Genomic DNA, 14492 nt, shown 5'->3' on the forward strand with positions numbered 1-14492 from the left:
AGAGGCATCCCAGGACACTACCGAGGCTGGTTCCGTGTCTGGGGTGGCATGGGGGGTGGGGCACTGCAGTAAGGAGAGTCCCCTGAGAACTGAGGCCTAGTGGGAAAGGGAAAGAGGTGGGGTTTCCTCCTCAGGCTCAGTCAAGCTGCCTCCAAGGGAGGAGATGTCATTGCCCTATTGCCAGCACCACTGAAGCAATCGTACTCAAAAGTATGGCACTTGTGTGGGGCAGCTCAGTACAGATCCCCGGCTGGCTGTGCTATGGCCCCCATTGAGAGAACTGATATTTCCTTACAGTTGTCCTAGACAGAGTCTGGGTCATGTCCCAAGCCCTGGTTCATGAAAACACATGTCCCATCACCAGGACATGTGACCCCCCAGCCAGCCAATCTTCTGGATCTGAGCAAGGCAGCTCCAGTGGTGGGAATAAGGGAGCTTGGGTCCCAGAAGCCCAACAAGTTTCTCTTCACAGTCTCCTTCATTTCTCCAAACGGTGGACCCCCAAATGTCTATCAGAGGAGCTGTCCAAGTTGCCTGCCCAACAACAATCACAGAAGCCACTTACGAGACCCCAGAGGTTTCATCCGATCCTGGCAGAAGGCTGGCTGGACCTCAGCCCTCACTGAATGACGCTGTCTGGCTGTCCATTCTGGGCCACCTGTCCAGGGTCAGAAGCGGGGGTTGGGTTGGGCGTGTTGCTCTGCAAGTAGCGGCGGAAATCTTTAATCATGGGCCGGAGGACCTGGATGAGGACACTCAGGGCTGCCTGGGTGCCCTCCATGGCCTGGGCCTGGCGCTCCTGGGCACAGGCCTGCACCTCCTGGGATCGGCGGATCATCTGCAACAGGTCGTTCTGCTGCTCTAGGTGCTGAGCAATCTCCTTCACATGCAGATTGGTGACCCGCTGCTCCTGGATCAGCTTGGCAGAGTTGAGGGCGATGCGGCTCTTGAGGGCCTGTGGCTTGACAGACGTGTCTGTGTGCTGGGCCATCATCTCCATGGGGGCCTCAGCTGGCAGGGGCGGGGGAGCCTCAGCCGTGCAGTACTCCACCACTCCCTCCTCCAGCGTGTGATAGGTGGTTTCTGTGGGGACTGAAGGGAAGAAAGCCAAAGCAGAGGAAGATCACGTTCTGGAAGAAATGCAGCTGGCCATGCAGGGTGGGGAGGAGGCCATTAAGCCCTGCCCTGGAGGGAGATGAAAGGGAATTCAGGCCTCTCCTGGCTTAATAGCTATTCATGTCTAATCCAGACTCTAAGGGGTTCAGGATCTTAATCTACTGGTAGCCAAAGGGCAGTCCTGGATCTGGCAAAAGAAAAGATGCCAATAAAAATACTAGCAAAAAATTCAGAGTACAATACCAGGCACTTTGTACTCAGTAGCTTTCTGCATGCTAATTAGACACTGTCACCTTCATTTTCAGAGAGAAAATAGATTTGAATATGGTGTGACTTACCTAAATCACCCAGCTCATTCAGCAGAGCCAGAAAGCAAACCCAGGTCTCCCCAACCCTGGAGTCCAGCATGCTCACAACAAGGGCTCTGGGCTGTTTCTAGCTAATAAGTCACCTCAGGAGGCAGGGTCACATGCTTCCTGAAGTGCCCACACACAGCAGGCATCTTGAGGGTACTTTCTACACAGTTGCTTGCAGGTGCACTGGCCCTATCTCCCTTTATGTTTTCTTGACTTCCAAGTTTCCTGTGGTCAAGCAGAAGAGGGGGTGGGAATGAGGAACCAGACAGTAGTAGCTGAAGTGCCCAGTATGTTTCCCTATCTGATCACCTTGGTCCGTGGGATACCTAAACTTCTTTCCTGTTCTAGAACAGCATCTGATTTAGATCAGTGTTTGTGCCCCTTTTCCCACCTCAATATATACTTGAGGAATATGATGTTGCAGGGGTGTGGCACCCACACATACACCCAAGTCCACCAAGCGCAACTGAGAATCACTGGTTGCTACAGTTCAGAGCCCATAACAGAGTTCACAGTCACAGGCACAAACCCTATCTGAACTACAAAACCTGATTCAAGTTAATTCTGTTGTCACTCATAGCTGAGAGCCCATGAAGGGATCCCAGCCAGTTGTCTGGGCCTCCATACATGTGGGAGAGGTCAATCTTCTCCACCTTTCAATGCCAACATCAACTGTGTCCCCACCCCACCGGGAAGCCCCCTTCCTTTTGAGTCCTTGGGTTTTCCTACCCAAGAGTGAAGCTACTTAGATATGGGTCTTACCTGCCCTACTAGAAAATAAGTGGCCTGTATTTCAGATGCCCTAGTAATCCTGGTACCCAGCACAGGGTTTGGCATAGACTGAGTACTAATGGTCAATGAATGAATTTGTTAGACTAGCAGCAGGAACCAGGAGGTTCCTGAGTGGTGCCCAAGGAACATTCACCACATGGAAAACAGAATGTCTATCCAGAATGGATGTCTCCCTTGGGTAGTTTATTCCCCAAGTGGATCCTGGATGCCTGCTATGTGCCAGGGCCTGTGATAAGTTCTGTGGGCATATACAGTCTGTCTTCAATGACCACACAGTTCTGAAAGTGGAGACAAGTCACAGACACAAATGGTGGCCAAACAGTAGAGAGAGAGCTAATCAACTAGTGAGAATGCCAAACCACGTGCTACTGCAGTCCCAAAGAGAACAGACGCACTTCTGTCCGGAAAGTGCTTGGAAGGTTTCATGGTCTTCCAACATCCCACCTAACCTCTGACCCTCGGCAGCCAACTTTCTCCAGGCTGCCCCAGTGCTTGCTGGCCTTTCCCATTTATGCACAAATGAACTGGGCAGGGGAGGTCACTCACTCTGCGTCAGGGTGACCGTAGCTGCGGCTGCAGTGGCCGCGGGTCCAAGGGCCACTGGGTGGATCTCTGTGGAACTGGGCAGACTGATGATGGTGGCCTCACCCAGCAGGTTGCAGATGCGTTGTTGCATGGGGGTCAGCAGTACAGGAGCAACAGCTGGACCACTGCCAGCACTGCCACCGCCTGTCCCAGGCCCACCAGCTCCATCTTCCTCAGTGGGCCCTGGGGCCTCGCCACCCTCCACAGCGGCCCGGACCTGGGCAACCTTGCGACGGACCTCGGTCTTGAGGTCAGACCACTTCTTCTTGACCTCGGGCAGCTCCCTGCGGCAGGTGGCCACGGCATTGACCCTTCTCAGAATGCCATGCCAGGCCGCACTCTTGGCTGCCAGAGGGACCCCAGCGTTGAAGTGGTTCACTAGCAGGTGCTTCTTCAGCTCCAGCTCCTCCACGATGATTTCCACCTCCCGCTCTGAGAAGTTCATCTTTCTCTTCTTGGCTGGGACAGCCATGGCCTCTCCTCTCCCCTCTTTTTAAAGAAATTATAATGCCTTCTACTGCCCCAATTTCCCTTCTCTTCTTCCTCAGCCTCTCCCCTTACCCACCCCCTCCCCCTGCAGGGGATAGGCCGGGCTTGCTCAAGGCCAAGCACCAGGCCTTAGGTAACCCCCCTCGCTACGCAAAATGCGTAGGGCCCAGCACCGACCGGCCCGGCCGCTGCCAGCCAGCTGCGTAATGGCTTCCTGAATCTGCCTCTTCCGCCGGGGCATGCGGAGATCCGCCCACTTTTCTTCTTCCCGCCCCTCAGCGCTTCTCCAGGGGAGCCCGCCCTCCTGGTTGGTCGCGGCTCGAATATCGAGTCGATCTTTAGGTTCTTTAGGTCTGCCATTCAGCCGAAGGGCACGCCTACTTATTGGAATCATTGGTCTAAGGGTGTGTCTGTCGTCCAGAGCACTCCGCCCACCTAGCTTTTATTCACGTCCATTGGAAAACCATTCTGTCGTTCAATTATTAGTATTACGACTATTACGCCGTTAAGCTCAGCTATTTTATTGGTGGTTTAGGGAATTATACTACTAAAACTCGACCTCCTGAGGATGCTCAGTGCTTTAGACTTTGAACCGTTGGCCAATTAATTAATTCCACTCGAGGGCAAAAACTCTGCTTGTAACTTCAGTTCACAACTGCTCTCACACAGATCCTATTTCCCTCCGCAGGTTACGATCTCTCCGTACGTGACCGCTCCTCCCATCCTTACAATTCCGCAGTCTAACCAGTGTTTCTCAATGAAAATTGGACACGGGACCTTTCGCCTGTCAATTACAGGACTTCTGCCTATCGCTGCGTGATTTCCTCTCCGGCCTGGCTCAGCCAATACCTGCCTCCCTCAGTTTGAATCGTCCCCAGGCAGAGCGGGGAGGCTTCGCCCTCTCCATTGGCCGGGCAGTCCGCTGGGAAGGCTCCGCCTCTCGGACCTCCTCCGGGCTGCCGTCTGGACCTGTGACTGGCCCTCAGCGCCCCTGGGGGCGTGGCCACCACAGAGGCGCTCGGTTGGGCGGGGCTCCCGGAAGCGGCCCCTCCCGCCAGCTTGCCGGCTTCTCAGCCCGCGCTCGGGGTACGAGGAAACCCGGCGTGCTTCCGTGCAGTCCCCGCCGGCCTGCCGCCCCCGCCCGGCGCCCGTCGCCCCTGCCTCGCGCCCGATGGTGAGCAGTGTGTTGTGCCGCTGCGTGGCCTCCCCGCCGCCGGACGCCGCCTCCGCCGCCTCGTCTGCCTCGTCGCCGGCGTCCGTGGGGGACCCGTGCGGCGGCGCCGTCTGCGGGGGCCCGGACCACCGGCTGCGCCTGTGGAGCCTCTTCCAGACGCTCGACGTCAACCGCGACGGCGGCCTGTGTGTCAACGACCTGGCAGTGGGGTTGCGGCGCCTGGGACTACACCGCACCGAGGTCGAGCTCCGGGTGAGCGGCGTGCGCCGTCCGCGCGGGCGAGGGGAGAGCGCACGGGAGGTCCGGGTGACAATTTTGGCTGCTAGGGACGTCTGAACGTCCAGGCTTCTCTGGCAGCCTTGGGGACTGGGAAGTAGTCTGGGTGTAGGGCAGGACCCCTAGTGTTGCAGGGTAGTCCCCCCTGACTGACAGATGGACGCCCATTGATGCCCTGGAGGGAGTGGAGCTCTTCCATAGGTGCTTGGGTTAGGGAGAAAGACTCGTCGTGGGCACCTCGGGCCTTCTGATAAGCGAAAAGCCCCTTCCCGCCCGGGGCGTTCCCCAGAAGTAGAAGGCTGAGTCTCAGGAGTGTGCCTGTGTCACCTCCTGATCTCAAGGAGGCCCAGCTTGGCACTCCCCTTAGCACGGTCATCCAGGTCTCCAGGAGCGCACCCCTTCTCGCCTTTCCCCTTGTTTCCATGCCACCGTGGGCCTGATCTGGTTCCTCTCAGAAGCATGTGGGAGTCTGGAAAAAAAATGGGAACTGAGGTTTCAGGCAGATCTATGTGGATGTGGGTGGTGAGGACTGACAGGTCTCGTGGTTTAGGCATCCTCACTGCTTATCCGGAACTTGGATCTTGATCCTTGGCACAGTTGGGAGTGTGCATGGAATGAAAGGATCTGGGGGCAAATGCTTGCTAAACGTGAAAAGGTGGTTCAGCTGAGAAGGGAGTGGGCCCTTGGCAGAGATGGTGTAGACAAGGCCAGAGGCTTGCTGTCCTTTCTGTATAAGAAGCCTGGAGCAATACCAATTTCTTCCCTCTGTCTCATGATGTTTTTCAGTTTGACTCTGTAGTCAGACCTTCCCAAATTTTTCAGTTTTTGTGGCTTAACCTGATTTACAACTGGAGTAGGACTGATGAGTATTTTATCTAGTAATCTGTTTCTTTTCAAAGTTAGTTTGGTCTGTTTGTACAAACAACAATTTGAGAACCTTACAGTCAAGTGTGAAGAATATCTGGTAAAATGCCAGTAAACTAAGCCAATTTGTTGACCTAGTAGGTGTACATAAGGTGTTTTTAACTCATGTCCAAGATAATCTTGGATCAACATCCAAGGTATTTAACCTACTTAGGATCATCTTGGGAAGACCAAGGGTAACACTGCAGCATAGATTCCCTCGGTTAAATCCAAGAGATAGGTAAGTCCAAGAGACAATTTTTTTTTTTTTGAGTTCTGAGAAGACACAAGTTTTAGATTTTTTTCTCCCTTAAGTCAGTTTTACACAAAATAGTGTTGCTGGCTGGAGATTTAAAAAAAAAAAAAAAAAAAATCAATTGAGTAAATTACCTGAAAAAATAGGGTGGCTAAACTAGGAGGCTCTATGCCCGAGGGCCTGAGAAGATCTGGGCCCAGGTGAACCTTTCTATTCTTATGAACCTGCTTACCTGGCATGTGCTGCCAGGCACATAGAGGACATCTGGCTGCAGGTGTATTTTGTGTTTACACCAAGCATGGTGGCTCAACAGGAGTCACAGTGTTCTGGCTGTTCATGGCACATCTGATATTGATCCTAATCCATATTTTTGGAAGTGAATTTGCCTAAGGGCAAATAAGGAGAAAGTGATCATTCTTCCTAGTCTAAAAGAAAACCTTTATTCTTTTGTGGTATTAAAGATTGAACCAGGGTTGCTGTACCACTGAGCTACATTCCCAGCCCTTTTTATTCTTTATTTTGAGACAGAGTCTTACTGAATTGCTGAGTCTGGTGAACTTGGGATCCTCCTGCCCTCCCCCATCCCAGTAACTGGGATTATAGGCAGGTGCCACCACACCTTTTTTATTCTTTTGAGAGGTTTAGTGTGGACTTGATTTCCACAACTCTTGGCTTTTGAACAAGCTAAATTATTATACAGCTTTAAGAGAGATTAGAAATGATTCATTTAATTGGTTTATTACCTGTAAAGGAGCACGAGGTAGTCCCATGGAAAATATTTTTAAGTATTAAGGAAAAATATCTGCCATTTTGTAAAAAACTGAGGAACAGGAAGACACCCTGCCTTGTATACCCCTGTGCCACTTCCTGTTAAATTATCATTAGTATTAGCTGCTTACAGAAAAGGCATTGCTACAGTTTTGCAGAACTGGAAGGGAGTGAAAGAGAATTTGGAGGACCTTTGGTTAAAAATTGGTCTTTGCCATCGGAATAGGTATTGCCATGGGAACAGGTGTTGGAAAAACTACACATTGGAAGCTGCTTCCTATGACCCAAGCGAGACCAGTCTGAGATCATCCAGGGTTTGCACCAGAGTCAGCTGTGAGTGCTTATCAGTGGGTGATGGGTAAATGAACCCAGGCCATGTGATTCCACAAAGCCTCCTGCTAGCTTGTAACAGCCTGGGGTCAAGTTTTCTTTAAAAATAAACCAGCAAGTTTTGTGGTCTGCCTTTGTTGCAGAAGAGGCTGGGACAGAGAAAAATTACTTAAAATGGAAATGGGGCAGAGAATCTCATGGCAGCCAGCCAGGGAAATTTTCTTTATAAAGGGCATGTAAGTAAGAAGCCTGTCCTGGGACCAAGAAAAAAAAAAGGAAGAGTTTATTAAAGAAAGAAAAAAGATGACAACAACGTAGTGACTTTGTGAAATGCAACTCTGCTGGAGCTAATTATAGCATTGACTATTTTGGGCATTTTCATGTGACCAAACAAAATCTTTGTCTTAAAATGAATTTTAAACATAGGTTAGAACTCAGCCAATTAGAGGAAGAAAGCAAGCAGTGTTACATGTAAACAGTTGTCTCCCTAGCCAAGACTTGTGGGCTCTCACAAGGGGTTGGTATTTAATACAGGTGAACATTCTACACAATGCTGTGCTAAGTTTGGTAAGACTTGGATGCACACCATCTAGCCCGAGCTCCACAATAAGGCAGTAGAATGATTCTACCCCATTTGACAAGGGAAGGAACAACCAAAGAGATGATGATGGGCTCAGTCGAGTGTCTGTAGTCCCAGCGACTCAGGAGGCTGAGGCAAGAGGATTGCAAATTCAAGGCCAGCCTCTGCAACTTAGACCTTGCCTCAAAATAAAAATTTAAAAAGGCTGTGGGGAGGTAGCTCAGTGATAGAGGGTCCCTGAGTTCAATCCCCAAGGCCACAAAACAAAAGCATAGTGAAAAAAACCTAAAAAATCATGAGACCAGAGAAGGCAGTGGAACCACCTGATTGCTGCTCCTCTCTTCTTTAACTTCCAGTTGTTTCTGTTTGCCTCACACTTCACCCTAAGCCTGAGAAAGGCATTGAGAACCACAGCTTTTGTTTCCAAAGTATGTTTCGGAATGCCAGTGCTTCCCCTATCACAGAATGATACTTGCCCTTCCCTGATTCTCTCCTTGACCCCAGCAATGTACACATGAGGCAATCCTGCCGCCTTGAGATAATGGAAGGGAAGATCGTTAATGGCAACTTGGTGTTGCTTCACCAGACAGTGCTATTGAACTCTATACCTTTTTCATGTGTGGCCATTTGTGGTGAGGATATTTACCCAAAACAGGTCCCCTTAGATAAGATGGTCTGCAGAGGGAAAGAGCCCTTTTCATGGAAAAGGGCAAGGCAACATGAACAATGCTGTTTACAGATTGGATGGAGCTCCTTTGTTCAATTGATTGTGTTATATTGTTGCAAAATTGGTTCCTGGCTCAAAGTCATGATTATGGAGCCAACTAGAAGATAATTTTTTAAATGAGGGCTGGGGATATAGCTCAGTTGGTAGAGTGCTTGCCTCACAAGAACAAGGCCCTGGGTTCGATCCCCAGCACCGCAAAAAAAAAAAAAAAAAATGAAATCAGGCATGGTGTCCCATGCCTGTATTCCCAGCTACTTAGGAGGTTGAGGCAGAAGGATCCTAGGTATGAGGCCAGCCTTGGCAATTTAGTGAAACTATATCTCAAAATAAAATTTAGAATCACACACACACCTATAATCCCAGAGGCTCAGAAGGCCAAGGCAGGAGGATTGCAAGTTCAAACCTAGCCTGAGCAACCTGGCGAGGCCATGTCTCAAAAAAGGGTCACTCCACCCCACACACACACACACACCAAAAATAAAGGCGGGGGATGTGGCTCAGTGGTTAAGTGCCTTGGGTTCAGTCTCTAGTACCTAAATAAATAAATTAGAAATAGCTCAGAGTTGGAGCACCCCTGGGTTCACTCCCCAGCACTGAAAAAAATAAAATAAAATAAAAAGATGATATTTGGAAAGGTAGAGGCAGTAGAGGCAGCTACCCTGATCCTAAAACCAAGTAATACGTAAGAATATATCAGAGTCCTTTCAGTCTGAAGCTTCAGCCAGATAAATTCCTTTGATGTTCAGAGTCATTAATTGTTGAAGTCTCACAGAGATCACAGGGGAACGAGGCAAGTGTACTTTGCTGGTATTCATTTCTGATCCATCTAAATACAACCATGGGGGCTGGAGATATTGCTCAGTTGGTAGAGTGCTTGCCTGTCATGCACAAGGCCCTGGGTTTAATCCCCAGTACCACCCAAAAAAAAAAAAAAAAAAAAAATGCGCGCACACACACACAAATACAACTGTGGGATGAAATCAGCAAAGCAGTTTTTATGCAGGACTAGTCTCATGGCACGGTATCTGCACAGACTTTATTTTTAAACAGTTCTTACCAGAACCTGGAATTGATTTGTTCCCCTGTTCCTCCTAGTCACCCCAAGTAAAATCGTCCCTCTTGTGGCATCCTTCAGGGATGGTCAGCCCATTCCGTTGTGGGCCTTACTGGGATCATTGTTGGTTCTTTATCTGAAATATTGTGTCTGCCACTCATGTGCCCTGAGTGTATCTTTAGGGGCAACACAGAAAAGTGATCCAGGGGCCCCATTAGAATCTGAAAGCCTGCTATTTTCCTATGATCTGCTGCTGCTAAAAACAAGTGGTATCATGGACACTTGAAGTTATACGCTGTCCATACCTTTTGAGGCTCCCTGGGATTTAATAGTACTTACTTTGCCAGACTGTAGTGGGAAAAAGAAGCCAAACAACAAAAGAGCTTGCATTTTATGATCCACCTATGTGAAAGTCCAGATGGGGCAGTTGGAAAGGGACATGGAGAGATCGTAAGGTGATAGCCAAGGGCTGTGGGACCTTTTTTTTTTTTTTTTTTGGTAGAGGGATTGAACCCTCAACCACTGTGCTTAACCACTGTGTCACATTTCCATCCCTTTTTATTAATTTTTTAAATTTTATTTTGAGACAGGGTCTTGCTAAGTTGCTTACAGCCTCTAAATTGCTGAGGCTGGCTTTGAACTTGAGTTATCCTGCCTCAGCCTCTGGAGTTGCTGGAAATTCTTTTTGAGATGATGCTAATGTTCCCAAGTTTGCCATAGTGTTGGTTGCATATATCTGTGAAAATACCAAAAACCACTGAATTGTATACTTTGTTTATTTTTCAGCACTGGGGATTGAACCCAGGGGTACCACCAAGCTATACCCCTAACTCTTTTTTATTTATTTATTTTTTTTGGTACTGAGGATTGAACCCCAGGGTACATTACCATTGAGTTATATCCCCAGTCCTTTTTATTTTTATTTTGAAACAAAGTCTCATTAAATTGCTGAGGCTGGCCTCAAATTTGCAATCCTCCAGCCTCAGCCTCCCAAGTCACTAAGATTATAGATGTGTGCCACCACGCCCAGCTGAGTTGTGCACTTTAAGTGGGTGATTGTATGGTATGTGATCTTAGTTTAAAAGTTCCTTGGCTACTTGTTTGCTAGCTGTGACTCACCCCCTCAAGGTCTTACTTTTCTTATTAGACACATTGTGGTGGTGTGAATACTCAACTTCATAAGGTGTTTGTATAAAACAAATAAAAGCGTATCAAGAAGCCAGGCATAAGGATCCCAGCAACTTGACCCTGAGGCAGGAAGATCACAAGTCAAGGCCAGACTGGGAGACTTAGTGAGACCCTGTCTCAAAGTAAAAAATAAAAAGCACTAGGATGTAGCTTGGTGGTAGAGTACTCCGGGGTTCAAGCCTCAAAACTACAAAAAAAATAAATAAAAATATAAAGAGCCTAGTATAGTGTCTGATACATAGGTGTTCACTTCCAGGTAAATTTCCCCCTTTGAGTCTTTGAGAATAAGATGCCCTGAATTGGTCAGAACCATCTATCATCACCCTCAACGAAGGATGGAAGGAAGGGAGGGCAGAGTCTAGGCGCCCCGGTGATGTGAGGGTCACAGCATGGGGCGCCCGGGAGGGCACTTCTCACAGCTGCAACCTGGAGCAGTTGGAGGGGACGTGGGCTGTGGGAAGAAGAAAACAGGAAAGAAATCCTAAAACACTGAAGCAGGAGTCACTCTGTTTACACAAATGGATGTCATTGTCCAAACTCTTCCTGGAACAAAGATGGGCCTCACAGCCTTGACCTTGCAAGCCTGATGTTATCGCATAAGCCATGGAGGATCTTTCCTCAAATATGGAGTTGACTTTGAACTTGGGAAAATAGAACTTCAAGTGGATAATATCTCACTAGCCAGCATTCTTTTGCAGAAGTGGGAGTGAGGCCCAGAGGTTGGGTTGGTTGAAGGCCAGGAGAGAACTAGAACCCAGGACTGACTCTGCCCAGTGTCCCTGAGCCACCCTGTCCCCTTCCTCCCACAGCTGTGGGTACTTGTCCTTAAAACGCAATGTCTCTTTTCAGTTTATGACCTAGACATATCTGTGCCTAGGCCAGCTCAGCACATTAAGGCCCCTGAGGGCAGTCAGGAAGCAATACTCCAAGGACAGGGGTCCTGTTACTAAATATGGGATGTAAGAGACCTGGCACAACACCTGAAAAAAAGTTATCATAAAGATACATTTTCCTTTAAATAAATGAATGACAAAGGCCAGAAGGAGCTTCCTGTCTGCTTTGCATTCTTGGCTGGGTTTTCCAGGAAGCAGGAGGTGAGTCAGGCCTCATTCTCTTCAGGGACAATGGGAAAAGGCGGTGGCAGCTGCTGTCCCATTGCTCCTGGCCTTGCCCCCCCAACCCTTCCCCCCAACCCTGGCCCCCAACAAGTATGATTGGACTCATCTAATGGGACCAAAGCTGTGAGAAAACCCAAAAGCCACTGAAATGCCAGTGGTGGGAAAAATAATCTGGGAGGGGGCAGTTTTGTTTTTTTGCCCTGCTGGGGATGGAACCCAGGGCCTCCCTCATGCCAGACAAGTGCTCTTCACACTAAGCCACATCCCCATCCCCAGAAGATGCTTTATTATTATTATTATTATTATTATTATTATTATTATTATTATTATTTTGGTACTGGGGATTGAACTCAGGGTGCTTTACTACTGAGCTACACCCCAGCCCTTTTCATTTTGGGGACAGCATCCCCACTAAGTTGTCCAGGCTCCCTGGAACTTTCGATCCTCCTGCCTCTGCCTCACTTGTCCCTGGGTGGAGGCATGCACCACTGCACCCAGCCCAGAGGGTGTTCTACGTCCCCAAGAGTAAGCAACTACTAAACCCTCAGCTGTAGTCGTAACGCAACTGACTGTCAAAGATAGCTTCTGTGCCCACCTTAATCGACCTGTGGTCCTTGCCTGTCCCACACGTGAAGCCCTGCTGTCACTACAGCTAGCGCCTTTAGATTAGAGTGTGAACCCACAGGATGTTGGAACTAGAACATTTTCAAAGTGTGTCCAGTTCAGTCCTCATATTTTGTAGACCAGAGAGGTTAGACTCCTACAAAGGCATTGTGGGGGACCTTGGAAGAAGGACAAGTGCCTGTGGTTCCCCATAGCTATGCACTGAGACACAGTTCATTTTTTTGTTTTGTTTTGTTTTCATTCATATTTTGGTTGTATTCTTTTGTTTGTTGGAGTCCCTTCCTCTCTAACCTATTAAAGGAAAAATAGGATCAGGGAGGTAAATTAAGTAGTTCTGTAGTTAAATTTCTTTCTTTTTTTTTTTTTTTGGTACTGGGGATTGAACTCAGGGGCACTTGACCACTAAGCCATATTCCCAGCCCTATTTTGTATTTTATCTAGAGACAGAGTCTCACTGAGTTGCTTGGCACCTCACCATTGCTGAGGCTGGCTTTGAACTTGAGATCCTCCTATCTCAGCCTCCCAAGCTGCTGGGATTACAGGCTTGCACCACCTCTCCCAGCCCTGAAGTCACTTTTAAGAAGCTGAAAACAGGGCTGGGGCTGCAGCTTAGTGGTAGAGCACTTGCCTCGCATGTGTGAGACACTGGGTTTGATCTATAGCGCCATATAAAGTAAATAAATAAAAGTCATTGTGTCCATTTACAACTAAAAAAATAAAAAAAAGACTGAAAACACATAGATGCTGGGGGCTGGGGATTGAGCCCAGGACTTCACACACACTTAGGCTAGTGCTCTGTCACTGAGCTACATCCCCAGCCATTTTTTGTTTTGAGACAGGGTAGAGACACTAAGTGGTCCAGTCTGACCTGGGATCCTTCTGACTCAGTCTCCTAACTCTCTGTGATTGCAGGTGTGCACTATTGCACCCGACTGCATACGTTTTTGATCCTTTTAGGCAGTTGGGTTTTTACATGTTGGCCTCAGTTCATACCCACCTTCTCCTCCTTATACTTGGCACATATCTCATCTGAAGGAGAGTCATGTGCCCGTAGGAACAGAAAAGCTACATTGCTATGCAGACTCCTCCTTCTGCAGAACTTAATTTACATTTTCTGTCTTAGAATCTTGCACTTAGGTATTTTTCCAACATTAACCTCTCCACTTTAACCTATTCTAAAATACCCAACCAAAAGATCCCTGCTTCTCTCAACACTATTTAATCTGAAAAAAATGTTTCACTGTGTAAACCACTGTGTAAACTCCATGGGTTATTGGGGCTTTCCTGGATAAGAGGAAGAAAGTTCTATACAGGAAGAAGCCTGGTTTTTCCTTCTTGCCCTTCATGATTGATCTTTTGAGAGCTTGAATGCTGCTGGAAACTCACCTCCTTTCTATTATTACTTTGTAGTAGAAAGAAAGTTAATGAAACTGTGAGGCCTGTTTGGAGGGTGTTGATTGCTCGTTTAGGTTTTAACCAGCTGAGGTGACGTAGATCAGTGCGTCCCTCAGGAATGTATCCACAGTGGCCTTTCTTGCTGATGGGCAGGGTATCCTGATGGCAGGGTACAAGTACCATTAATGAAGGGTCTGCAACACAAAGCCTTAAAAAGACACATGTTGAGAAGAAACTTGCAAAACCTTGAACATTGTTATTTATATTTTTGAAAATGAAAAAGATCATTATGTTTGTGTGCTAACCACTTATTTGATTCTATTTTGTGGTGGATGTAGACAGTTATGTCTGAGCTTTGTATTTTGTGAAATAATGAAGAATTCCAAAGATAAAAAAAAAAAAAAAAAAGAATCTTGCACTTAATATTGGGTAAATTGTGTACACCTCTGACTTTGCTTCAGAGAAAAGAAAAAGGCATCATTGTTTAAAAAAAAAAAAAAAAAAGAAAAGCATTCACCTTGCCCTTGGTACCTAGATGGGGACTGGCTTTGCACCAGGTGTAAACAAGCCATCCAGGAGATTGTTTGTAGACTGCTTGTTCTCCACAGTTACAGGAATGTTTTTTGTTTTGTTTTTCTAGTTTTTGCCAAGCTAGATATTCTGGTTTAATTTATTAAGATGGAAGTAGATTGGGGAGTCCAGCTTTTCCGTCATTGCAGTTTTGTCATCTTTGGTACCTTATTTTCATTTGTGTCAATGGG

At 47.8% G+C, this 14492-nt stretch overlaps 2 protein-coding genes across 6 annotated transcripts in view; one reads left to right on the forward strand and one right to left on the reverse strand.

Moving 5' to 3' along the window:
- Window positions 1-618: 618 nt before the first annotated feature.
- On the reverse strand, window positions 619-3524 carry NAIF1 (nuclear apoptosis inducing factor 1). The gene is made up of 2 exons (XM_079112058.1): window positions 2811-3524; window positions 619-1092 (listed from the first exon to the last, which is right to left on the reverse strand). The coding sequence occupies exons 1-2, from the start codon at window positions 3319-3321 to the stop codon at window positions 620-622; spliced, it is 984 nt and encodes a 327-aa protein (XP_078968184.1). The 5' UTR covers window positions 3322-3524; the 3' UTR covers window position 619.
- An 871-nt stretch (window positions 3525-4395) lies between these two features.
- The window catches only part of SLC25A25 (solute carrier family 25 member 25), a 33154-nt gene continuing 23057 nt past the window's right edge, over window positions 4396-14492 (forward strand). For 2 of the 5 annotated variants that reach the window (XM_079112389.1, XM_079112393.1), the window contains exon 1: window positions 4399-4764. In XM_079112389.1, coding sequence (XP_078968515.1) covers window positions 4510-4764 — 255 coding nt within the window. In that variant the 5' untranslated portion in view covers window positions 4399-4509. Of the gene's footprint in view, window positions 4765-14492 lie in introns of all 5 variants that reach the window. The other 3 variants (XM_079112385.1, XM_079112390.1, XM_079112395.1) reach the window with 3 other exon arrangements.

Source organism: Sciurus vulgaris, assembly GCF_902686455.1.
Source record: "Sciurus vulgaris genome assembly, chromosome: 15".
Taxonomy (NCBI): Eukaryota; Metazoa; Chordata; class Mammalia; order Rodentia; family Sciuridae; genus Sciurus; species Sciurus vulgaris.

What these genes read in the sequence shown, in the direction of transcription:
- NAIF1 (XM_079112058.1), bottom strand. Translation starts at nt 3,321, where the DNA reads ATGGCTGTCCCAGCCAAGAAGAGAAAGATGAACTTCTCAGAGCGGGAG. An exon ending in TACGGTCACCCTGACGCAGA is followed by an intron (nt 1,093 to 2,810) that starts GTGAGTGACCTC and finishes TCTTCCCTTCAG; the next exon opens with TCCCCACAGAAACCACCTAT.